We start from the raw sequence: 24,841 nt of genomic DNA on the forward strand, positions 1-24,841 counted from the left end.
ACTTGTTTTAATTTAAAAAGTTTTGCACAGCAGTCCTTCCAATAAAGTTGGTGTAGCAAATTAAGAAATTAAAGAACAACCCCATGATATTCAGTACTATAAGACAATTTTACAATTACCTTTTAACATATAAACACTCTACTTTTTCATTCAAAATCACGCTATTCCTAATTTACAAAGGAACATTCTTAATCTAATTCTGGTTTGTATATTACTAAATGGTGTGTCTTAAAATTACCATCTACGGTAATGGAATCCTTTGATAGCCTCCTTTCCACAGCTCATGAAGTTACTCCTGGGTGCAACCAGCCATCTTGTAACAATCAAAATCCCTACTGAGCCCACAGGAGGAAACAGCTTATAACAGTCTTATTAATAACCACAAATAACCAAAAAGAACAGAAAGCTCTAAATTTGAACACTGTGGCACATCTGGAATCCTACTTCTCTAGCATCACTCCCCCCCCACCAACACACACACCCCACAGTGTGCCAAAGTGGATCAGTGTCAATCTGTAATCAGTGGTCAATGATGTATAACCACAACCATCACCATCACTTTTGCTACAACTGCCTCTCAGTTACTGTTTCAGAAGCCCAAATTACACTGCCATAATTTATACAGCATTGATGAAGTTATTGTATCTTTTTGGGGCTTCTACTGGCTACACAATTCTCTTATAATTATGCACCATGGCGGGAGAAGAGGTGAAAATATCTATACTGTGGTAGCTTTTAAAATGGTTTCCTTAACCTTTAAATAAATATATAAGAACTAAAAATGCAAATGTGTATGATTTTCTCAACCCATTACACTCCCTCTACAAAAAGAAGGGAACATTTGTTGAGTGCCTTCCATGTGTTAGCTTCTGCGCCAGACACTTTACATATCCTATCTCATTTAATCCTCACATACAAGGTAGGTATCATTACTCCTATTATACTTATGAAGAAACAGAGACTCCGATAAAGTAAATCTATCCAGGGTCTCACAGTGAACAACTTAAGCCAAAGGCTGTCTGCTGCAAAGCACATGCTTTTTCTATCTCACTATACTGCCTCCATAAAGTTCTCCATAAATTCCATACTACACTGGAAAAATAGCCCATCAAGCTCTAGGGCCCTGTCACATGTTGCAAAATAAATCCCCAAGTTACCCTGGTCACAACTGATTTGAGTAGGGAACAGTGCCTAGATCAAAAGCACTCATATATTGGTTGGACACGATCAAGGTCTTCCAACTTGGCATGGCATAAAACAATGACCAAAAGAGATTCTCCATATTGGATGGTGACACACCAATCCAAGTGGATTCTCATTCTCCTGGAAAATATACACGTGGGATGCAAAATGAGAGGCTGAGTAACTCCCTCTACCTCAGACTGTATTATCTACAACAATACTCTGTAACACATTTTGATTTTCCATGAGGCCCGATGTACATCTCAATCTTAAAAGTACAGTATACATAAAAAAATGTCCTGTCCTACTTCATTATCCCCTTGCATACTCGAAATAAATATCTATTGTTTAAGGGAACCTAGATATGTCTTCTCTTCCTTGCAACTCTGAAGCAGTGATCTCCAAACTTTTTGTAAGTATGCCTCTCTCTTAGAAAAGAAGAAAAGGAGGTGGGATGGGAAGTATGGACTTGGCGCGCACACACTCAAAATACATATATTTAAGTTCACATAGTACTATATTACTCTAGTACTATAAAAGAGACACACAAAATAAAAATTTTTAAGGATTACATAAAAACACTACTTAAAAATAATTCATAATTTAATTTTCTTTACTAACAGCACAAAGAAACTTTTTTAAAAATAATATCTTTATTGAGATATAATTCACATATCAAAGAATTAATCCACTTAAAGAAGTTTTTAGTATAATCCAGAGTTATGCAACCACCACCACAATCTAATTTCAGAACATTTCATCACTCCAAAAAGAAATCCTGTACTCATTGACAGTCACTCCATATTTCCTCCTACTCCTATCCCCTGGCAACCACTAATCTATTCTCTGTCTCTATGCATTTGCCTGCTGAACATTTCACATTCAGGCATACCTCGGAGATATAGCAGGTTTGGTTCCAGACAACAACCATGAAGTGAATATTGCAACAAAGTGAGTCACATAAAGTTTTTGGAGTCTCAGTTTTTGGTTTCTCATTATCTAATGCACATAGAAGTTATGTTTACTCTATACTGTAGTATATTAAGCATGCAACAGCCTGATGTCTAAAAAAATGTGCAACACAATTTTAAAATACTTTATTACTAAAAACTGCCAACCTCATGTGAGCCTTTAGCAAGTCATAATCTTTTTGCTGGTAGAGGGTTTAAAATACTGCAATTACCAAAAAGTGACACAGAGACACAAAGTGAACAAATGCTACTGGAAAAATGATGCCAAGAAACTCGCTCTTCTATGTATAAGTGAATCACTTTGCTGTATACCTGAAACTAACACAACATTGTAAACCAGCTATACTTCAATTAAAAAAAAAAAAAAGAACAACCAATGGATCATTGAAGAAATCAAGGGAGAAATAAAAAAATATCTAGGGACAGAAAAACCATACACCAAATCTTATGGGATGCGACAAAATTGGCAGCAACCTAAATATCCACTGACAGAGGAATGGATAAAGAAGATGTGGTACACATATACAATGAAATATTACTCAGCCATAAAAAGGAACAAAATAGTGCCACTGGCAGAGACGTGGATGGACCTAGAGATTGTTGTACAGAGGGAAGTAAGTCAGAAAGAGAAAAACAAATATCGTATAATATCGCTTATATGTGGAATCTAAAAAAGTGGTACAGATGAACTTATCTGCAAAGCAGAAATAGAGTCACAGATGTAGAGAACAAACTTATGGTTACCAAGGGGGGGAGCAGGTGGGATGAATTGGGAGATTGGGATTGACATATATACACTACTATGTATAAAATAAATAACTAATGAGAACCTACTGTATAGCACAGGGAATTCTACTGAGTGCTCTGTGATGACCCAAATGGGAAGGAAATCTAAAAAAGAGTGGATATATGTATATGTATAACTGATTCACTTTGCTGCACAGCAGAAACTAACACAACATTGTAAAGCAACTATATTCCAATAAAAATTAATTAAAAAAAAGAAAGGAATACCACATACCATACCTTATGGGATGCAACAAAAGTGTTTCTAAGAGAGAAGGTCATAGCAATATAGGCCAATCTCAAGAAACAAGAAAATCTAAAACAATTTAACTTTACACTTAAATGAGCCAGAAAAAGAAGAAAAATTAAGCCCAATGTTAGTAGAAGAAAATAATAAAGATCAGAGTGTAAATAAGTGAAATAAAGACTAAAATACAATAGAAAAGATCAATGAAACTAAGAACTAGTTCTTTGAAAAGATAAACAAAACTGACAAACCTTTAGCCACACTCATGAAGAAAAAAAGAGAGAGGACTCAAAATCAGAAATGAAAGAGAGGTTACAACTGATACCACACAAATACAAAGGAACAAAGAGACACTCTGAACAATTATATGTCAACAAATTGGACCACCTGGAAAAAAAATGAATAAATTCTTAGAAACATACAATCTTCCAAGACTGACTCATGACAAAATAGAAAATCTGAAGAGACCAATTACTAGTAAGGAGATTGAATCAGTAATCAAAAACTCCCAACAAAGTACAGGACCAGATGGCTTCACTAGTGAATTCTACCAAACATTCAAGGAAGACTTAATACCTATTCTTCTCAAACTCATTTTACAAAGCCAGCATTATCCTGATAAAACCAAAGACACCACAAAAAAAGAAAATTACAGGCCAATATCCCTGACAAACATGTATGCAAAAATTCTCAACAAAACATTAGCAAACCAAATACATTAAAAGAACCACACACAATGATCAAGAGGGATTTATCCCAGGAATGCAACAGTGGCTCAATATCCACAAATCAACCAAAGTGATATACCACATTAACAAAATGCAAGATAAAAATCATATGATCATCTCAACAGATGCAGAAAAAGCTTTGGAAAAAAATTCAACATCCATTTATGATTAAAAAGTCTCAACAAAGTGAGTATGGAAGGAATGTACTTTAATGTGATTAAGGTCATATATGACAAACCCACAGCTAGTATCATACTCAATGGTGAAAAGCTGAAAGGTTTTCCTCTAAGATCAGGAACAAGACAAGGATGCCCACTCTCCCCACTTTTATTCAACCCAATACCAGTAGTCCTAGCCACAGCAATTAGGCAGGACAAAGAAATAAAAGGTATCAAAATTGGAAAGAAAATAGTAAAAGTGTTACTATTTGCAGTTGACATAATGCTATATAGAAAAGCCTAAAGACTTCAGCAAAAAAACTGTTAGAAGTGAATAAACGAATTCAGTTAAATTGTAGGACACAAAATTAATATACAAAAATCTATTGTGTTTCAATACATTAATAATGAACTATCAGAACAAGAAATCAAGAAAAGAATCCTATTTACAAATGCACTAAAAAAAAAAACCCAAAAAACCAAAACAAAAACACCCAACACAAAAAACCTAGGAATAAATTTAACCAAGCAGGCAAAAAGATCTGTAACACTCAAAATTATAAGACATAGATGAAAAAACTGAGAAAGACACAAAATAAGTGGAAAGACATTTTGTGATCATGGATTAGAAGAATTAATATTATTAAAATGTCCATAGTACCCCAAACAATTGATAGATTCAATGCAATTCCTATCAAAATTCCAATGGCATTTTTCACAGAACTAGAACAAATAATCCTGAAATTTGTATGGAACCACAAAAGACCCCAAATGGCCAAAGCAATCTTGAGAAAGAATAACAAAGCCAGAGGTATCATGCTCCCTGTTTTCAAACTATACTACAAAGCTAGAGTAATTAAAACAGTATGGTATTGGTATAAAAACAAACACATAGATCAATGGAACAGAATAGAAAGCTCAGAAATAAACCCACACATACATGGTTAATTAATTTACACTAAAGTAGGCAAGAATAAAACACTCTTCAATAAAATATTCTGGGAAAACTGGACAGCTGCAAGTAAAAGAGTGAAATTCGACCACTCTTACACCATATATAAAAATAAACTTAAAATGGATTCAAGATTTGAATGTAAAACCTGAAACCATAAATATTCTAGAAGAAAAGATAGGCAGTAAGCTCCCTGACATTTGTCTCAGCAATTTTTTTATTGATCTGATTCCAAAGACAAGGGCAACAAAAGGAAAAATAAACAAATGGGACTATAGCAAACTAAAAAGCTTCTGTACAGCAAAGGAAACCATTAAGAAAATGAAAACACAACCACAATGAGAGAAAATATTTGCAAATTATATATCTGATAAAGGGTTGATATCCAAAATATAAAAAGAACTTACACAACTAAGTAACATAAAAACAATCTGATTAAAAAACAGGTATAATGATCCAAATAGACATTTTTCCGAAGAAGACATACAGATGGGCAACAGGCACATGAAAAGTTGCTCAACATCACTAATCATCAGGTAAATGCAAATCAAAACCACAGTGAGTTAAATAAATATAGCATTTTTTAGTTCAAAAAAAAAAAAAAACACAAAACAACCCACAGTGAGATATCACTTCACACCCAACAGAATGGTTATTATTAAAAAGATAAGAAATAACAAGCGTCGGCAAAGATGTGGAAAAAGGGAACCCCTGTGTACTGTTGATGGGAATATAAATTTGTGCAACCACTATGGAAAACAGTGTGGAGGTTGCTCAAAAAATTAAAAATGAACTACCATACTAACCAGCAATTCCACTTCTGGGTATTTATCCAAAGAAAATGAAAACTCTAACTAGAAAAGATATATGCACCCCTCTGTTCACTGCAGCATTATCTACAATAGCCAACATATGGAAACAACTTAAGTGTCCATTGAGGGATGAATATAAAGATACACACTAGCATACTACTCAGCCACAAGAAAAAAAGGAATATCGCCATGTGCCACAACATGGATGGAGTTTGAGAGTATTATGCTAAATGGAATAAGTCAGAGAAAGACAAATACCATATGATTTCACTTACATATGGACTCTAAAATACAAAACAAATAAACAAAACAATACCTAGACTCTTAGATACAGAGAATAAACTGGTGGTTGCCAGAGGCAAAAAGGAGTGGAGGTGGATAGGAGGTAAGGGGGTAGAATGGGTGAAGGTGATCAAGAGGTACAAACTTCCAGTTACAAAATAAATAAGTCATGGGGGTGAAATATACAGCATGGAGAATACAGTCAATAATATAGTATTAACTTTATATGCTGACAAGCGGTAACTAGACTTTTTGTGGTGACCATTTTGCAATGTGTTCAAATGTCAAATCATTATGTTGTACACATGAAACTACTATATTGTATGTCACATATACTTTAATAAAAAAAATAAAAACAGGGATAATAATATCCTCATAGGTTTGTTGTGAGGACAAAATGAGTTTTTATACATAGACTGCTTAGAACATTACCTGACAAATAGTAAATAACTCAAAATATGGTAGCTATTATTGTTGTAAATATTATTCTTATAAAATTTTTTGACCACAGGAAACTTATCCCCAGTAAAAAGAACACATATATGGTTGGGCCACCTTGTTTACCAGGTTTTCCTAATCTTTTCACTGATAAGCTACTGAATTAAAAAAGACGGCACATGGCTCCTCCTTTGGCCATACATTCCTATTAGCCATAACTACTTTCTCAGGCATCAGTGGCTCTTCTTTTTAAAGCTTACAAGTAAGACAAAACTTTGATAATAAAATGTCTCTTAAGAATAAATATATGGGTTAATATAAAATTTAGATTAAATCATCATAATATGTGGAAATTTCATCTTCAGTAGATAAAATTTCTGTCAAGGGGTACGTGTCTGTGCCTCACCCTCAGAGGCCAGTTATAGCACAACACAGCAAGACACAGCATATTTATGGACTATTGCCAGCGGTTAACCACTGGTATAATGTGTCAATTACTTCCCAAGGTGATACTATACTCTTTGAAGAGAGAAATTTTGTCCCATTTATCTGGAATATCTCTGAATGGTCTCAGTACCTAATGTAGCATTAGACAGTACCCGCACTAAACAAACATTTCATTAAGCAAACTTATTATTACAACTGCTTTAAATTCTTTCCAGGCCAAAATTCTTGCCAAGCTGTCTACGGTATAAAATTTTGAAGCCTTGATGTCTTCAATCAGTCTTATGCTGGAAAAAGTCCCAAACTGGTTTTGAAGGAAAACTTGGGCTATGCCTGATATTCTCCCTCAGCCCAATTCTGTTCAGAAGGACAATACTTACCACAGTTTGCATATACTTATTTGCATTACTATCTCACCAGTGTATATTTCACTCAACTTACTCTCTGATAATAGGGACAATACTGGTTTTTCTTTCCACTGTATCCCTAAAACCTAGCATAGAGCCTGGCATGTGCTAAGTGCTCAAATTATTTGCTGAATGAAAGATTGCCTGTTCAGGCATGTATCTTTGTTAAAGCTTCTCATCTTTATGACCATGTTGAATCTTCCTCCAGAGTAAAACAACTAAGTCTGCCCTTGACCAGTAGAAGTATAACCTCAAACTCACTGATGCCTAATATTTCTCAGAAGTTAAGACAAATACAGTATTAATTCATCAACCCATTCATTCAGTACATATTTGAACTCCTACCATGTGTCAAGCACCATTCTAGATGTCTGTCTCCACCCTCATAATGCTCATTCTATGGGGGGAAGAAGTAGCAGATAAGGATACAACAATAAAAAAATAAGTATTGGGGAAAAAAATTGTACTGGAGGACTTCCCTGGTGGCACAGTGATTAAGAATCCACCTGCCAATGCAGGGAACATGGGTTCGAGCCCTGGTCCAGGAAGATCCCACATGCCACAGAACAACGAAGCCCATGTGCCACAACTACTGAGCCTGCTCTCTAGAGCCCACGAGCCACAACTACTGAAGCCCGTGCGCCTAGAGCCCACGCTCTGCAACAAGAGAAGCAATCGCAATGAGAAGCCCGTGCACCACAACAAAGAGTAGCCCCACTCATCACAACTAGAGAAAGCCGGCACAGAACAACAAAGGCCCAACAACAGCCAATCAATCAATCAATCAATCAATCAATCTTAAAAAAAAAAAGTACTGGAGAAAAAACTAAAGAGGTTAAGGGGGCCAGGGAAGGCTGGAATGCAGGATTTGAATGAGGTTTGCTATATTATAGAGAGTTGACAGGAAAGCCCTCTCTGCTGCAATGACATTTGAGCAGGCTAAAGAGTATACCAGAGAAAGGAACAGCAAGTGTGAAGGCCCTGCCTAGCAGGATGGGCAATGTATTCAGTCTCTACACGTGTTTATCAACTGGGGGTGATATCACTTTCAAAAAACATTTGGAAATATGAAAAGGAAGATATTCTGGGTTTTCACGACGATGTAGGGTAGGAGTGAGGAGTGGGGAAAACTTCAAACAACAGATCTGAAAGAAATGCTCTGCCCAAAAAACCCACTAAAACGTTTGCTGAGGGTATCAATTACAGCATTTTGGGTTTTGTTTTCAAATTGCCCTCACTGTACTACCAAATGTAAACCAACAAGACTGCATAAATAATTTGTGATATAGCCATGCGACAGGATCGTATCTGATACAAATTCAGTTTATCCTACTTCACCTACATGCTTTCATTCCACTGTTTTCTCCATTACGCTGGTTCATCCCATTTTGTGTGTGATATAGATTAGTTCAGTTCAAGAATTCAGGTGATACTTATTCCATTATTGACTCTGCCTCACACTACATATAAACACTTTGGTAACTGACATACCTTGACCATCAAAATCAACCAGGAAATCATTCTCTCACCCTAATGTGGGAACATTTTCCATCCCCCACTTTCACTGACCAAGACCAGTTCAAACGATACTTCCTCCGTGAAGACTTTCCCTGCTTTCCCCGTTGCTAACTTCTCAGTATTACCATAGCAATATGCTCCTCTTTCCATTAGAACGCCTACCAAACATATCACAAGGTTTTCCTTTACCTGCCTGCCTCTCAAACTAAACCATTAGCTTTTCTAGGGCAACCACTAGGTTTTATCCATTCACCTTTTTATCCCCAGCACCTGGTGCCAAGTAGACATTCAATAAAGGATTGTAAAACAAATGGAGAAACAGCGATCTCCAAGTTAACCAAAAAAAAAGAAAAAAAAATTGGACCGGGAGGTTGGTAGACGGGGTAATCTCTACTTGAGGGTTTTTTTTCAATTATGTGCTGAGAAGTGCCAGTATATGGCTTTCGATGCAATCCTGTTCAGAGGCAGGGGTAAGGACAAGATGTCTTGTAATGTCTTCCAACCCTACGACCCCACAATTCCTTTAATTAATGAGATACCGCTTTGGGGAGCACAGGTACCCTAAATGAGGCTCACCTTCCCGTTCGTGGGAGGCTCCTGGATGTAAATGTTGCTCATGGTGGTCAGTGCTCAGGACTCTGCTCCTAAGCGGGGATGAGAGCGAACGGTCGATAACGAAAGCTGTCCACCTATCGGTACCCACTTCCTTAAATCGGGAGGTCGCGGACAGCTCCAGCCTGTCAATATCCCTCAAGAAAGAGACACCAAGCTTTCTCTTTCCCCAAAGCTAGCGCCTCACGGACGCCGCCATGTTGCTCCCCGACCCCAGCACCGCTAATCCCGAGAAGGGGGATTGCCACGGCCTCCAGGGAATCGAGAAAAGATTATGAAGCCCTTGTAGCTTCATTTAATTTGTATTACAATTTTTAAAACAACAATTCGTAAGCCTTGGTGTTTTTTACTTCACTACATGCGTGTGCAAGTCCCGTTGACCCCCTCGAAGCTGGCAGTAATGGTTCGGACCGTGTGTGGCCTACAATACCATTCCCAGGGAAACTGCACCGGTCGCTAGTTGGTTCCGCCATCGCCGGAGGCTTTTAGGGCCTTCCCCGACTGTCACCCGGGTGCCGCGGCGCGGGTGGCAGGAAGAGGCCGTCCCAGCTGTGTGTTGCCAGCGGGAAGCGAGCGCGCTCTGGAAAGCCTAGGGATCCCGCGACTCCCCCCCTTCCCAGCGCTATGGCAGTTCCAGGTAAAGACCCAGGGTCTGGGCGAGGGACGCGGCGGGTAGGGTAGGTTGGGGTGCGCTGGCGTAAGCAGCAGCGCCCAAGGTGAAGGTGTTAACATTAACACGTTCGTTTGGTTTACATGAAAAAGTTTACAATCCAAAAATAAACTCGGACGGAAAGAAAGCAAGAAAGCAACGATCGGCGTCCGCCACCTCAGCCAAGCTCCCGCGGCACTGGAAGGAGTGCAGGCAAAGTATCTCTGGGGCGGAGGAGGGGGAAGGGGTGTTGGAGGCCGGCTTGTAACTGTAGGCCTAGGAGGTGGTTGGCCGAGAAAAACTGACCTTAACTTTGGCACGGCTTGAAAATGAAATCTGAGATGGCAACACCTGGCTAACCCAAGCAGCTAGAGGCATTGTTTGTACTGGAGGGGCCGAAATGGGCGTCAGGGCTTCTACTTCTCTCTCTTACTGTTGTCTCTCTCTTGCTGTTGCTATGCGGCCGTGGACCAGTCGCTTTGCCCTTCTGGGCCTCCGTTTCTGCATCTGTAAAAGAAAGAGATTTGTTGATTTTAGCATATGGTTCCTCCAGCACTCGTTGCAGGAGATAGTTTGAGAAATATACACGACTCCTCCCAACCCCTGACTCAAACACGCACCTTAGAGATTCACAGTGCACTAGAGTTTAGGAAACACACAGAGCTGCGATGGTTCAGAAGCTCTAACTTTGTTTTAACCTGTCCTTCCCAGTATTATTTGACCACGTTTGTTCTGTGACTGTCTTTACTGAACTGTATTTTACAGGTAGCTGTTATGCGAAGGTTGTGTTGTTCTACCAACTGCATTTTTTTGGGGGGGGGGGGGCATTGTAGGAGAGGAAATATACACTCCTTCATACAGGTAACAATTTTTATTCAAGGCATACAGTGTGCTAGGCTCTGTGCTAGGCACTGGGAATACAGTTGCTCTTCACACGGAAGTTACAATTTAACAATGAAAACAAAGTACTAGAAAGTCTGATAAGTGTATAGCAGGGAAAATACAAAGCCTTAAGGAGCAAGTAAGGGCACCTAACAGGAGACTGGAGGGACCAGAAGAACTTTCCAGAGGATGTGGCATTTAGGGGGAGACCTGAAGAATTGTGGGAGGGGGAGTTGTAGCCAGAGGGACTGGATATGTACAGAATGAAGAAATGTGTGAGAAGACAAAATGAATGATGTGCACTATGGATGGAACTCAATACAAATGGGAGAGAAGTGAGAAATTAGAGAGATAGTAACAGTAGCTAATATTTATTAAGCATTTACTATGTGTTAGACACCGTGTCAAGCATTGTATTTTATCTCATTTAACATTTGCACCCACACTGTGAGACAGGTATTACTATTTCCATTCTACAGATGAGGATACTGAGGGACAGAGAAATCAAGTAACTTGATTGAAACAGCTAGGAAGTGAGGTGTGCTTATCCATTTTGCCATGTTTTAGTATAATTTAGGCAGTTTCCGGTTGATAAAGGACGTTTTAAGCCATGGCAAGGAGTTTGGATGTTTTCCTGAGGACCACAGGAAGATATTTAAGGACTTTTAAACATATTTACATTTTGGAAAGAACATTCTGGCTGCACAGTACATTGGAGGAGAGCTAGTTTGGAGGCAAAGTTGCCAGTTAGGAGTAACTCTGGTAAGTTACGATGATGCCTCAGGTATGGTCTCATTAGAAAAGGAGAGAAGCAGATAGATTGGAGAGGTATTTCTGGTGGTAGAATCACTGGGAATCAGCGATTGATTGACTGTAGGGGAGTAAGATTGGAAATGAGGTATGCCTGGGTTTCACTCTTAGGCAGTTGGGTGGGGCTGTTTACTAACATAGGCAACACCTAGGAAGGAGCAGTTTTTAGGGGGTGATGACTTCAGTTGGGACCTGTGCTGAGGTATAGTCATGGAACAGAAATCTCTGCTAGTAAGAGATAAGAACGGAAATCTCTAATAGACACTAAGAGAGAAAATGTGTAGCTTAGGAAGGAAGCCAGAATCAAAGAACAACTTGGTGCCATCCACACACATGTAAAAAGCCACAGGAATGGAAGCCTTTGCTCAGATGGAGTGTGCAGAGTGTGAAGGGAAGGTCTCTGGCTGGAGCCCAGAGAATATCAACATGGAAGGGCCAGTGGAGAAAGTCCAGTCTGCACAGTAGGTTGCCTAGGCATCCTGATAGGCCAGGTCAGCCCTGGTGACCTTTGTACGCACAGCTGCATCCAGAGTTGACCTGCTGTCACTGTTGGTTTCATTATTTGAGATAGCATTTTCAGCACCTATGTGGTATAGGCACGCTGAGGGACACAGTGTCACAGTCGTGTCCTCATAAAACTTTAGTAATGAAAATGTAACGTGCTGCTTAAGAAAGAGGACAAAAGTCATTTTTTAAGTCCCTATTGAAATTCCCTTAAACTTAGACCAGCATTATAGATATGTTAACCTTCTTTCGATCCAAAATAATGCTTCAAAGTGTAATCATCTTAAATTGTGCCATTCAGCTAGATGGTAAGACATAGATAAACTGTTTAAACCCAGCAAAAATTGAAATAATAGGCACTGTAAAAGTACAGCACTGTAAAAGTACAATGCAAGTGCCATTAGAAAATATGGAAAATGTTAAGGTAATTTTTTGGATGATTGATCCAGACAGTATATTACAGGAAAATAGGGCTCCATGAGAAATCTTTGGAGATAATCTTCAAGAAGGACAAGAATGAGCTTTTATTTTTTGTTGTAATGCTCATACGGATCCAGCATGGCATTTTTTGGGTGGTCCTGCTAGTGCTTATTACAAAGTATGACTATAAAGTACTGAGGTTGCTTTCCACAAATGATAATCAGCATCATCAACTTTATGGTCATCTACTTCTCCTGCTTTTCCATAGCAGTGTGTGTACCCATGGTGCCGGTAACGCAATGAAATGTGTACTCTGTTACTTAGAGAAATCATAGACTCATAGTTGTTTTTAAAGAAATGACATTTAAGCACTGAAACTCAGTGAAGTTTACTTTCTTTTAAAGCTGCTTTTATCATTCACAGTTGTCAAAATTAGTTCTGACATTCATGTTAATAATAATACCCACTCCCACTGAAGACGTACTTGGCACAAGTGGCAGTGTATGTTATTGATGTGATTGCCAGAAAAACTTTCTCTCCCTCCCACCCTCTCTCCCTCTCTCTCCTTCACTGAAATCTATATAGCCAAGATGGTGAACTTCCTATTGGCAAACTAGCACTACATTTGGCATCTCAAAGTGAGTCAAATTCTTAACACGTTACTATTGTTTAACACGTTACTATTGTTTAACACGTTACTATTGTATCTTAGTAATAAAAGGATTCTAAATTATGCTACATCCAACTTCTTTCCACTCCTCAACTAATACTATATACAATTTATTTTCTCTCTAGTCTGTGCTGCAGTTGCTGCTGAAATAATATTCCTAAGTCATATACCTGATCCTGTCATTCCTGGGAGGCAGGAACTTAATTCTTGACCCATATCTATGAATTTTGTATTTCTTTTCCAGCAACTTAACCTTTCAAAGGCTGTTACCTTGTCTCTATGGTGAAGGAGTTGATGATTGAGCACTCCTTCACTTCTAAAGTGTTATCATGCCAGAGCTCCCCATCTCTGCAAGAATGAAGGGCAAACCCCTAAGCATGGCCAAATCACTCTTGCTGCCCTTTCCTCCCACCACTGCTCTCATACGTTCTGCAGGCTTTTGACCTGGCCGACTATTCTCAGAACCTCTCTGCTTTTCTTTTTTCCTTCTTCTTCTTTTTTCTTTTTTCTTTTTTTTAAAACAGAATTTTATTTCTCTCTCATGTAATAGTCCAAGGAGAATGCTTTAGGTCACATAGGCACCCAGGTTCTTTCTGTTTTGTTTTTCTGCCATCTCCTATGGTGTTTTCCTCATCTACATGATTGAAGTTAGGTTGCAGGCAATTACAGCTCTAGAGAAAGGAAAAGACCTTGGAGGAGCACATATATAATATTTTAATGCCCAGGCCTGAAGTTTTACACATCATTTCTGTTTGTAGTCTTCTGGTGAGAACTTAAGTCACTGGAGAGGCTGGGAAATATAGTGTCTGGCCACTAGCCCAGCTAAAATTCTGTAATTATAGAAAAAGGAAAAGAACAAAAATTCCATTTTTCATCACATCAGCATCTTTTAATTACAAATTTTCTCCCTGGTGTCTGGACTTACTGAAGCTCAGGTTCTTGATGGCTCATCGCAGAAAGAATTCAGTGAGAGACAAAGTGATAGGCAAGAAGTGGATTTATTTAGAGAGAGACACTGCACAGAGTGTGAGCCATCTCAGAAGGTGAGAAAAGGCCCCTCTGTTTTTCTACCTACATGCTTTTGTTATCACTGTCCCTGCTCTACTGTCCATACCTACCTGTGGGAAGCTTTCCTGAGCTCTCAACAGCAAGTTATACCTGCCAGGTCTTCCTGCTTACTAATGAAGTTATATGTCTTTAAACTGGCACCGTATAGCATGCCTTATAGCTGTGGGTGCATTAGCTTAGATAACCTGGTATATTGTCTAAGTTTCCTCTAGTATAGGAACTTTATTCATGTTTATGGTTTCTCTCACATCTATTTCAGAGTTATGCCCATTATAGGTAAATAATATTTAGAAGGTTGATCACTAGAATTGCTGCTGAGCAGGATCTGTTAGTAAACAGACTAAACTAGACGGCAGTCTTGATTCTGTCTCATTAGATAGTGAATTAAACTTCTCTATGTCTCTTCTGACCTTAAACTGGTATTACCTGTAGCCTTTTTTGTTCACAGGTTATTTGTATTTTGTGAGGCACATGAATGAAAGCATTTAATACATTTACTTAAATGTTAGCTCTTTCATGTCAGTAGTTTAAAATAAGCAATTCTTTGATTTACTTTTATCACTCCTTTTGAGGGTCAGATAATTATGAAGGGATTTTTAACTCAAGGTGGTGACATCTGCTCATTTAAAATATTTACAACAGAGAACTCATTTAACCTATTTTTTTAAATATGCAGAGAATTTTAAATTTCTGCTGTTCTTTCTGTTTTGCCTTCAGTACAATATTTTGGGATCCCGAGGAAATGATTATATTTATAAATTCTTAATATAAAGCGGTAGAAAAGTTTAAATACCTGGCGGTTTACTTGCATTCAACTTTAGCAGAGTACATGCATATTATATAGCACCTCTGCGGTATGAAATCTGGCCACGATTTGAATTTTAAAAGCAGAAGAAATGGAAATTATCTTCAAGGGTCACCAAATTATGAATAACTAAAATTATGATGGAGTAACCAAATGTAAAACTTAAAGTTTTATGAAACAGAAAAGGAATCTAATTTGGATCTAATCAAATTAAAAATGAAAAGAATAGACAGAGGTGATTACAACTGCTAATTACTGCAAAGAAAACTTAGTTACGTAAGCTGTTTACTTTTAAATTTAAATGATCGCAGAAAATATTTAGTTATAAAGTAAGCTTTTACAGGCTTCCCTAAATTCTAAAATATACAGCATGAGAGAAATATAATAATATTAAGTTCCAAGCATCACTGTTAAAGTTCCCAGTGACAAAACTGTTGACTTTGGAAACAAATGATATGAAATTTCAAGAGAATAGATTGAGGTCAGTATGACGGCTTGCCATACCTTTGGGAGCAGCTGAAGAACCTGAGGCAACTATCAGGGACACTGCATCCCTTTGTCTCATATTTTCTCATCCCTTTTATTTTGTCCCAGCTTTTTCTTCTTTTCTAACCTTTCTCTTTTCTCTTCCTTCTTTGCCCTATTACTTTTTTTAAAATTTTATGCCAACTACTAAGGTATAATTCATAGATGTGAAAATAAAATGCACAATCACAAATGTACAGCTTGAAGTGTTGTGTATATATAAAGATTTTGAATATTTCCATCATCCCAGAAACTTCCCTTGTGCCTCTGTCATTTCCCTCTTCCCAGCAATCATTATTTTCATTTCTTTTGTCCTTTTATTCCTTTTCTTCGAGTGCCTGTCAGGCCTCAGGTGGACCAGTGACACTGTAGACACTAGTTTCATAGCTGGCAATTGAGAGCAATAGAAGTTATTGATTCCCAACTGTTGAAGTATTTTCTTAAGTTTATAACCTCAAAGCAACAAAGATTTGTTGAAGACCTCCTAGCAACTCTGCACCATGCTAGGCACCAAGTTGTACACAAAATGTAGCATGGTCTCAAATCTAGAGAAACTGACGTTCTCTACTCCTTTAAGTTACTTGGAGGGGAAGGACCCATACCTCAAGTTCAACAGAATTCTAGATTCAGAGTAAGCCTTTGTTAACATATAACAAATACAAGAAATAAAGACCTCTACAATTTGCTCCTGTAATCATAGTTAATAAAATTTTATTGAAAATCTGCAATGTAACTTCTCTGAAGAATTTACAAGTGCAATCATTGCCTTTTGTCAAAGAATGCTTGCCTGACAGCAGCTCTTCTTAGTGTCAGGGCTTGGTTTGTTTAAGGGAGGTTTTTTGGTTTGGTTTTTGGGAAGGCATTTCATTCACGTTTCAAATTTTAGAGATAGGAAAGGTCTATAGTTACATGTCTCTCGCCCTTTCTCCCCGGGACCCAGGACTCCTTTCTTCACGTAACCAATGTATATACTTGAAGAGATTTTTTTAATGTATCTCTATTAATATAATGTATATATAATCTATATTATATGTGTGTAGGGATGTAAAAATATAATTTCCTTTCTTTAATACAAATGGCAACGTACCGTAAGCACTGTTCTACAGTTTGCTTTTTTCTCTTTATATCTTAGAGATCATTGCATAACATTAAGTAAAGAACATGCTTATTCTTTTATACCACAATTGATGACTAAATTATTTCTACTATTTTACTATAACAAACAATGCTGCAGTGAATAACTTTGCACATAAGCGCATATGCATTTGTGCAAGTAAATTAAGAGGATTAATTCCCAGATGTGGAAGTGCTGTATCAAAGGAGTATGTACATTGGTAGTTCTGATAGATTTTGTCAGCTTACTTTCCACAGAGATGGTACAAATTTACACTCCTACCAGCAATGCATGTATGTATGTCCCCCCCATGCCCTCTTCAACCTTTTCAATTTTTGCTGTTCTGATAAGTGAAAATGGAATCCCAGTATAGATTTTAATGTGCATTTCATTTATTATGAATAAAGCTGAGCATCTTCCCATATGTTTCAGAGTTGTTTCTCTGTCTCCTTTTCTGTGAACTTTCTGTTCAGTTCCTTTGCCCATTTTTTTCCTATTGCTTATTGATCTTTTTCTTAATGATTTGGTGGGTTTTATAGAGTAGGGATAATTGCCCTTTGTTGGTGCTATGAGTTGCAAATATTTTTTTCCCAAGTTTTTATGTGTCTTTTGAGTTTGTTTTGGTGGTCTTTCCCATTCAGATTTTATTATATAGCCAAATTTGTAAGTTTTTATTTGATGGCTTTTGGATTATAGTTCATGATTATTTAATGGCTTTTGGATTGTAGGAACATTTTGAGGGAGGCAGGGTCTGTAATTCTAGCAAACTTTAAACAGGAGTGGAATAAAGAACAGCATGGAACCTAAGATGGGGAAATGGATAACTTGTCAGAGTCAGGGCCTCCCTTATAGTCTTGCTGTTCAGTTTGACATGGATCTCAAGGACTGTTGTATCAGCAGAATTCTTGTTCCAGACAACAGAAACTGACTAGTTAATTTAAGCAGAAAAGGAAAGATATCAGGGAGCTCACAGAATCTAAGAAAAGGCTGGATAATAAAGGTTCAGAAGATAAACAAGACCAGGGGAACTTGTAGCCAAGATCTTGCACCTGGTTAGGGCTGCTGCTGCCAGTGACATCACTACCGCTAGAAACTGGATCCTGACAGCAGAATGAACTAACTGTCCCCATTTCATTGTGTCACTTGTCTCAGATTTACTGTGTCTGTTGCATTGGATTCAAAGTTCAGGTAGAGGCATTTAGTTGGCCAGGCAATCATGAAAATTATAGAGAAATGGAGCTTGAAATCTTAATTTAACCAAAGGCTGGTGAGGAAATAGCTGATAGGAAATTAAAGTTCTTGTTATACTTCCCTTTCATGCAAAACTTAATAACCTCGTTAAAGAAGATGAACTGCTCTGAAAAGGTTTCATATTTTGTTCATTCTAAAAATATAAGATACCTGAGTAATGAGTTTTATCAGTCTTTAGTCAAAGATGAGTTAATTTCTAATACATGCTGAGATGAGATCATTTCAAATCTGTCCATTACAACATTTTGAGTTTGTTGTAGGAGAGGTAATAGTGCATTTAACACAGTTTTGTTCAGTATTATTCAGTGTCTTTGGTTTCTATGGGAACAGACTTAACATTGACCCGGATTCTCTGAGCTTTTTTTTCAATATGCAGTTATTTCATAATGAAAGAGCCTGATTTTATTATTAATCCAGTTTTATTCCACAGTTCTGCTACAATGCAGCGTATGTGTTTCTACACTCTGTAATAAAACCCACAAGGTTTATGGGAAAAAAAAATGAGGTTGGGGCAGAACACTCAAAAATTTCGTCGGTGAGACATAAAAAAGTCATAGGACCCTATCTGCACGTGTTAATTGGTTAAAAGATACATAAATACTGCAATACATAAGGCACTATACCTTTTAAAAGACCTGAGGTTTGCTGTGGAAGTGGGGTTCAGAAGGACTGCAGCGTACGAGTTGTTGTGAGGGAACCGTAGGCAGGGGACAATAGAAAACCACATGGAAAGTTGTAACAGCTGACGCGGGTGGGGGCTGCTCACAGCACACGTGTTGAACTGAGGTCGCCGGAAACGTGTGAGACGTGTCCATGTGTGCATTGAGGCTCAGAGCAACTGGGTGCAGTTTTCTGTATTCACCTAGTATATTTCATGGGCACGTGCTCAGAGTGTTTCCTCTTATATCAGATGCACGGAACAAATTTATGTTTTTAAAAAAGGCATTGTAGCAGAACGGACTGTATTTTTACTAGAACAACTCAATAATGTATATTTGAGGGGGAAATGATCAATATTTGACTTTATAACAATAAAGAAATGATTTGAAAATGATCTTTCTTTTAAATTAAATGTATTATATTTGTACTGTATGTACTTTATTATTAAATTGAGATATCTCCGTTTGAAGGATTTAGGAGTTAGGAAATAGAGTAATACTCTACTGGCCCTCTGATTGGTTGATGGAAGCCCTTATTGGAGGTTAAAATTGGTTTCAACTGCATATACATACAATGGAATATTATTGAGTCATTAAGAAGGAATGTCATTCTGGTATGTGCTACAATATGGATAAACCTTGAACATTTTATGCTAGGTAAAATAAGCCAGGAACAAAAGGATAAATATTGTATGATTCCACTTACACAAGATACCTAGAATAGGCAAATGCGTAATGACTGAAAGCAGAACAGAGATTACCAGGGGCTAGAGGGAAAGGGGAACGGACAGTTGTTGTTTAATGGGCATAGTGGCTATTTGGGGTGATAATGGCGAAGTTTTGGAAATAATAGGTAGTGGTGGCAGTTGCATAACATTGTGAATGCAACTTAATACCATTGAATTGTGCACTTTGAAATGGTTAAAATGGTAAATTTTTGTTACGTGTATGTTATCACAATAAATACTCAGTTTTATTTCATCTGTTATTTGTATCTTCAACATTACCTGTATGTACCACTAATTATACAGAGATACTATAAATACTTCTAAACATTGATCAGACTGAATATGTGGCTAGTTTTCTCTTGAGTGCTGAATTAAGATTTCTTATACTACCTAGCAATTAAAGTATTTTTCTGGAATTTCACCAATTCCTTTAAGAAAGAATTTTTTTTTTTGTAAGGGTAAGCAGAAAAACATTTGTTAACCTGAATGTTTACATATGTATTTAGTCAATTAATTACTTTACATTTGAGGGACAGGCCGAAGTACCCTGGAATTTCTTCTGCAGTGTTATAGAATTCCTGGAATGTTAAAGCTCTTGACTATAGTACTGCATTTCTGTTGAATTAGAGAAAAATATCTTCTTTGAACATTTGTCAAGGAAATAATTTGAGTAAGTTGGCTTTTGCAATGATTTCTAATAGTTATAATAATTGAGTAGTATTCTAAGCTAGGTCAGGGATGATTTTTAAGAAATAAATTTGGTAAGTGGTTTTCTCAGCTTTTTCATGTGATGAAAGTTTGGTTTTATTACTTGTTTTTATTGTTTTTATTATCTGTGTATCTCCTAAAATGTTATCCAATTGTATTTCAGGTTGCAACAAGGACAGTGTCCGAGCAGGCTGTAAAAAATGTGGCTACCGTAAGTACATTAAAAAAAAATAGCATTTTGTGCAGTGAATCATTGCCTCTTTGGGCAATATGATCTAGCATCCTGATTTCAGGGCCCTGGGCATAGACCTTTAGCCATGTTATTTAGCTCAGGTTTGCAGATAATTCAGAAATTCCTCTGTCAGAACTAAATACTCACTTTTCTTTGCTGCTGTGGACCCAGTGAGAGGTGGCTTTATATCTGGCGACTAGCAAAAATGTCATGAAGTACAAGTGGGGTAGTAGACTTAGGAGTCTGGAGAAAGTATATTCCACAAAATAGTATATTGATACTTATTCTTTTATTCCTTATCCTTGTAGATACTAGGCAAAGAGGTGAAAGCAGTGAAGACTATTTATGAAAGGTTTTCCCGTTTATTGAATTACCTCTATAAGGGTGAAATTGGTCCCAGAATTTCTTCTCACTGGCAAACCTTGATGTAAACAATCTCCATTATGATTAATGAAATGGAGTGGAAAAGTAAACTTCAGCATTTGCAATTATGTAGTCTAAATTTGTACGTATGTACTATAAGCAAATATCATTTCCCTAGGTAAGTGTAACAATTCCTAAAGCCTTGATCACAAACAGTTCTAACAGTAGCATTACACAGTTTTCTAAGTTGTTTGGAGAACATGCACATGAGCCTGAATTGTTGTTAATACTCCAATTCATAGCAGAGTTATTTTGTAACAAAATAAAGATGTTCTTGTATGGAAAAAAAATTTTTTTCCAAAGCATGTAATAAGAGAGCACTTGGGGTATGAATCTCCAATGAAAGGGCTAAGAGTAAAGGCATGCTAGGAGAACCAAGTCACATGCCTCCAAGCAAAGGCTGACACCTGGCTCAGTTGAAGCTTGCTCAGCTAGCAGAAGTGGCCATATAAGTATACATGTCCTTCTTTATTCAAGACTTAAGATTAGGAGTACATACGTAAGGAGTAAAACCACAAAGAAAAGCAAAGAAGACATGCATAAGTGAGGCTAGTGGTTACCTGGGGGAGGTCAGGGACAACAAGTGGTTTGTGAGGGAAGGGCACACAGAAGATTAATTAGGGTTCTAGTAACAATCTGTTTCCTAACCTGAGAGATGGGTATGCAGCTATTTATTAATTCTTTTTCAACTGTAAATATTCACTTTATATACTCTTCTTTATGTATGATGCACTTAGTAATAAAGATTGTTTGAATTTTTACATTAAAAAAAAGGACTTAAGAAAGTACTGTGTATATAAATGCTGTATTCACTTCAAAATCTAGAATGGATTTCCCAGTCTGTCTACTAATATCAGTTCATCTACTTGGACTTCTTTTAACTTAAGACTTGTCAGAAAGCATTTAAAATCATTTTCTTGGAAATAGAATATTTGTTGATCTAGTTTCCTCATTGCTATAATATTGAATATATTAGACAGTAACGGAAGCATCTGTAGTAATTATAATTTATTTAGAAAAGCCAAGTAAGCAAATAGTTTTGACTGTCTTTCCAAGTTTAGTGCCTTCTGCTATATTATTCAGATCTGTCTTTTGATTTTGGTGACTAAATTATAAACAATTTCAAATTTGTCTCCTGTGGAAAAATTTAGTAATATTTCCCTTCTGGATTAAATTTACATCTTATAGCTGCTAAAGGTGAAATTCGTCTCAATGTACACGTCTTTCTAATGGAAACTACATTTTAAAAATTATCTGTTATTTGGAGGCCAGAATCTTTGTGTTGCTTGTAGAACTAAGAGAAAGGTCAACAAAACCCTTTGAAATGTTTTTAATGTCTAAAAATTTGAATATTTGTCAGTGAGTTACGTAGGAGTATTTTCTCTCTATTATTGTGAAAAGAGTGGTTTAGATCTTACACTTTTTAAAATTTTAATACTTGATTGAAAAATACTTCATTGTCAATATGTTTCAATAGTAGTTGTATTGTTTGTTAAAAGTTTCAAGTTAAGCATGAATGTGTTGCTAGATAACACGGATCTAGCTTTTTCATAGCAGAATTTCCTCAGCAAAATTAGAAGAATGGTAATTTCTATAATGAGTTTTTATTTGAATTTTTTTGAAGTTGGAAACTTCTAAATATTTAAAATCTACAAGGACACTAAGCCTTTGTCCATGCAATAAATGTCTTAGATAATTATGACAGTTCTCAGAAAATATGCTAAAAAGAGGTTCAATATAGTAGACTCAGTAGTTGAGCATTTGATTACAGCAGTAGGAAATAAAACCATTTTATTTAACTTAAAAATGCTAATCTATTGATATACAGTCATGACCTTTTCTTTGCCTGTGGTTTTGCTAATTGGTGTTACACAATCTTTTGAGTACAAATCATATCTGAAATGTATTTTCTACTTTTTATAGTTTGTTTCTTCAGAGATGAGCAAGTAATTAAAATACCTGTAAAGAAATCTGAATGCAAAATCCCTCTATCATTAGCTCTCAACTAGAGGTGATACCACTTCCCTGGAAATCTGTGAAGGATTTTTGTTTAGCTGCCCATAACGACACATACTGGAGAAGAGCAGTATGACATTCAGTTTGTAAGGTCCAGGATATATAAACATCCTGCAATGTCTTGGACAATGAAGAATTGTCTGGCCCAAAATGCCAGTGGCACCCCCTTTGAGGAAAAGGTACCTTTTCTCACCATTTTAGGTTTTTTCCTCCTATCTTTACAGTCTTCTTACCAAGGCCTAATTTGAAAACTGCTCTTTTAAAGCAATTCATCTAAATCAAATCTTTCCAGAAGTACTGCTTTGTTTCTTGCAAACTACTCTTTTTTTTTCATATTCATATTTTTTGACTTACATGATATTATTTAAATAAATTTTGGAACAATGAATAACAGACTCTTGGTGGAGTAAAATAGCAACAGATGGAGTAAAATAGATAGACATGAGCTGAGGAAAGAGCAATCAAGAAGGTACGATGCCCAGAGAAGCAGGACTAGGCAGCAGCATATTAGCCGAAGGAGTAAAGGTTTTCAGGGTTGAGGAGAAATTGTCAGGTGTAACAGACAAGATTTATAAGAAATGGTTTGAAAAATATTCATTGGATTTGCCAGGTAGAATGCTTTGTTGACCTTAGCAAGATGAGTTTAAGTAGAGTTGTAGATCATGTAGATTCAGGCCTGAATGGTGAGGGATAGGGCCTATGTTATATCCATTTTTCAGGAAATTTATGAGAAAAGTAGGGTACTGACTTAGTCCATATGGGCTGCTGTAACAAAATAACACAGGCTGGGTAGCTTCTAAGTGGCAGAAATGTATTGCTCACAGTTCTAGAAGCTGGAAGTCTGAGTTCCGGATGGCTAGTGTGGTCGGGTGAAGGCCCTTTCCTAAGTCACAGACTTTTTGTTGTATCCCCAATTGGCGGAAGGGGCTAGGGACCTCTCTGGAGTCTCTTTTAGAAGGCACTAATCCATTCATGAGGGTACCACCCTCGGGACCTAATCATCTTCCAAAGACCCCACCTACTAATACCATCACCTTTGGGGGTTAGAATTTCAACATATGCTTTTTGGTGGACACATTCAGATCATATTGAATAATTCCTAGAAGGGAATATGGGATAAATGGAGGGTTTTATAGTTGAGGTATAAGATGTGTATATAGACTGAGGGGATGTTAGAAGAGATCTTGTAGATATTGGAGACAGGAGAAGATTAGGAAGTTTCTCTTAAGAGTTATGACAAGGATACTTCTTACGTTTGGAGGAAACTAGGTGAGAAAAAGTATGGCTGTTTTCAGGTGTAGAGACAAAGTGAAGGAGATGCTGCCTGGTAATCTTAATTTTCTTTGTAATTTAGGAGGCAGGATCATCTGTTTGGGGAGGAGGCATTGAGTGGGCCAGGGAATGGTCAAAGAATGATTTAAGTCAGGCATTAGTTTGGAAAAGTCGTTAAGGGAAACAGGAGAGAACGTTGACCAAGGACAAATAAAAAAAATGAAAGTTTGTATTTGTGCTTGTCAATGAATGTGTGATTGTGTTCAAGCATTGTTTGGCTGCTCTGGGGTAAGCACAAGTCAGAGAAAGGGTAGCTTTGACCCAGATTAGAACAGGAATATGAAAGAGTCAGTGAGGCTTATGAAAGAGTGTTCTAATGGTCAGGAATGATAGACTAAGAGAAAAATGAAGAGATTAAATGACTGAAGGTCTTAATGAGATTCAGAAACAGATCTATGCATAGGTGTAAGGGAATAAGAAAGCTAGAAGGATAAAAGGTTATAGTCAAAGTACTATAACATTGGAGTTTAAAATTTCAGACACGATACAGTTCCAGGTGGCGACAAGG

At 37.2% G+C, this 24,841-nt stretch overlaps 2 protein-coding genes across 8 annotated transcripts in view; one reads left to right on the top strand and one right to left on the bottom strand.

Annotated features, from left to right (window-relative positions):
• Positions 1-9,763, bottom strand: part of CWC27 (CWC27 spliceosome associated cyclophilin) — a 216,939-nt gene extending 207,176 nt beyond the window's left edge. For 4 of the 5 annotated variants that reach the window (XR_009054770.1, XR_009054771.1, XM_057742573.1 and 1 more), the window contains exon 1: positions 9,502-9,748. Coding sequence is in view for 3 of the 5 variants with exons in the window: in XM_057742573.1 (XP_057598556.1) it covers positions 9,502-9,543 (42 nt within the window). In the remaining 2 variants the exon portion in view is untranslated. Of the gene's footprint in view, positions 1-9,501 lie in introns of all 5 variants that reach the window. The other variant, XM_057742584.1, reaches the window with a different exon arrangement.
• Positions 9,764-10,002: 239 nt separating this feature from the next.
• SREK1IP1 (SREK1 interacting protein 1) overlaps positions 10,003-24,841 on the top strand; it is a 50,632-nt gene continuing 35,793 nt past the window's right edge. The window contains exons 1-2 of one of the 3 annotated variants that reach the window (XM_057742626.1): positions 10,003-10,174; positions 20,494-20,541. In XM_057742626.1, the coding sequence (XP_057598609.1) occupies positions 10,162-10,174; positions 20,494-20,541 (61 nt within the window). In that variant the 5' untranslated portion in view covers positions 10,003-10,161. The remainder of the gene's footprint in view (positions 10,175-20,493; positions 20,542-24,841) is intronic. The other 2 variants (XM_057742634.1, XM_057742643.1) reach the window with 2 other exon arrangements.

Source organism: Hippopotamus amphibius, chromosome 1, assembly GCF_030028045.1.
Source record: "Hippopotamus amphibius kiboko isolate mHipAmp2 chromosome 1, mHipAmp2.hap2, whole genome shotgun sequence".
Lineage (NCBI taxonomy): Eukaryota > Metazoa > Chordata > Mammalia > Artiodactyla > Hippopotamidae > Hippopotamus > Hippopotamus amphibius.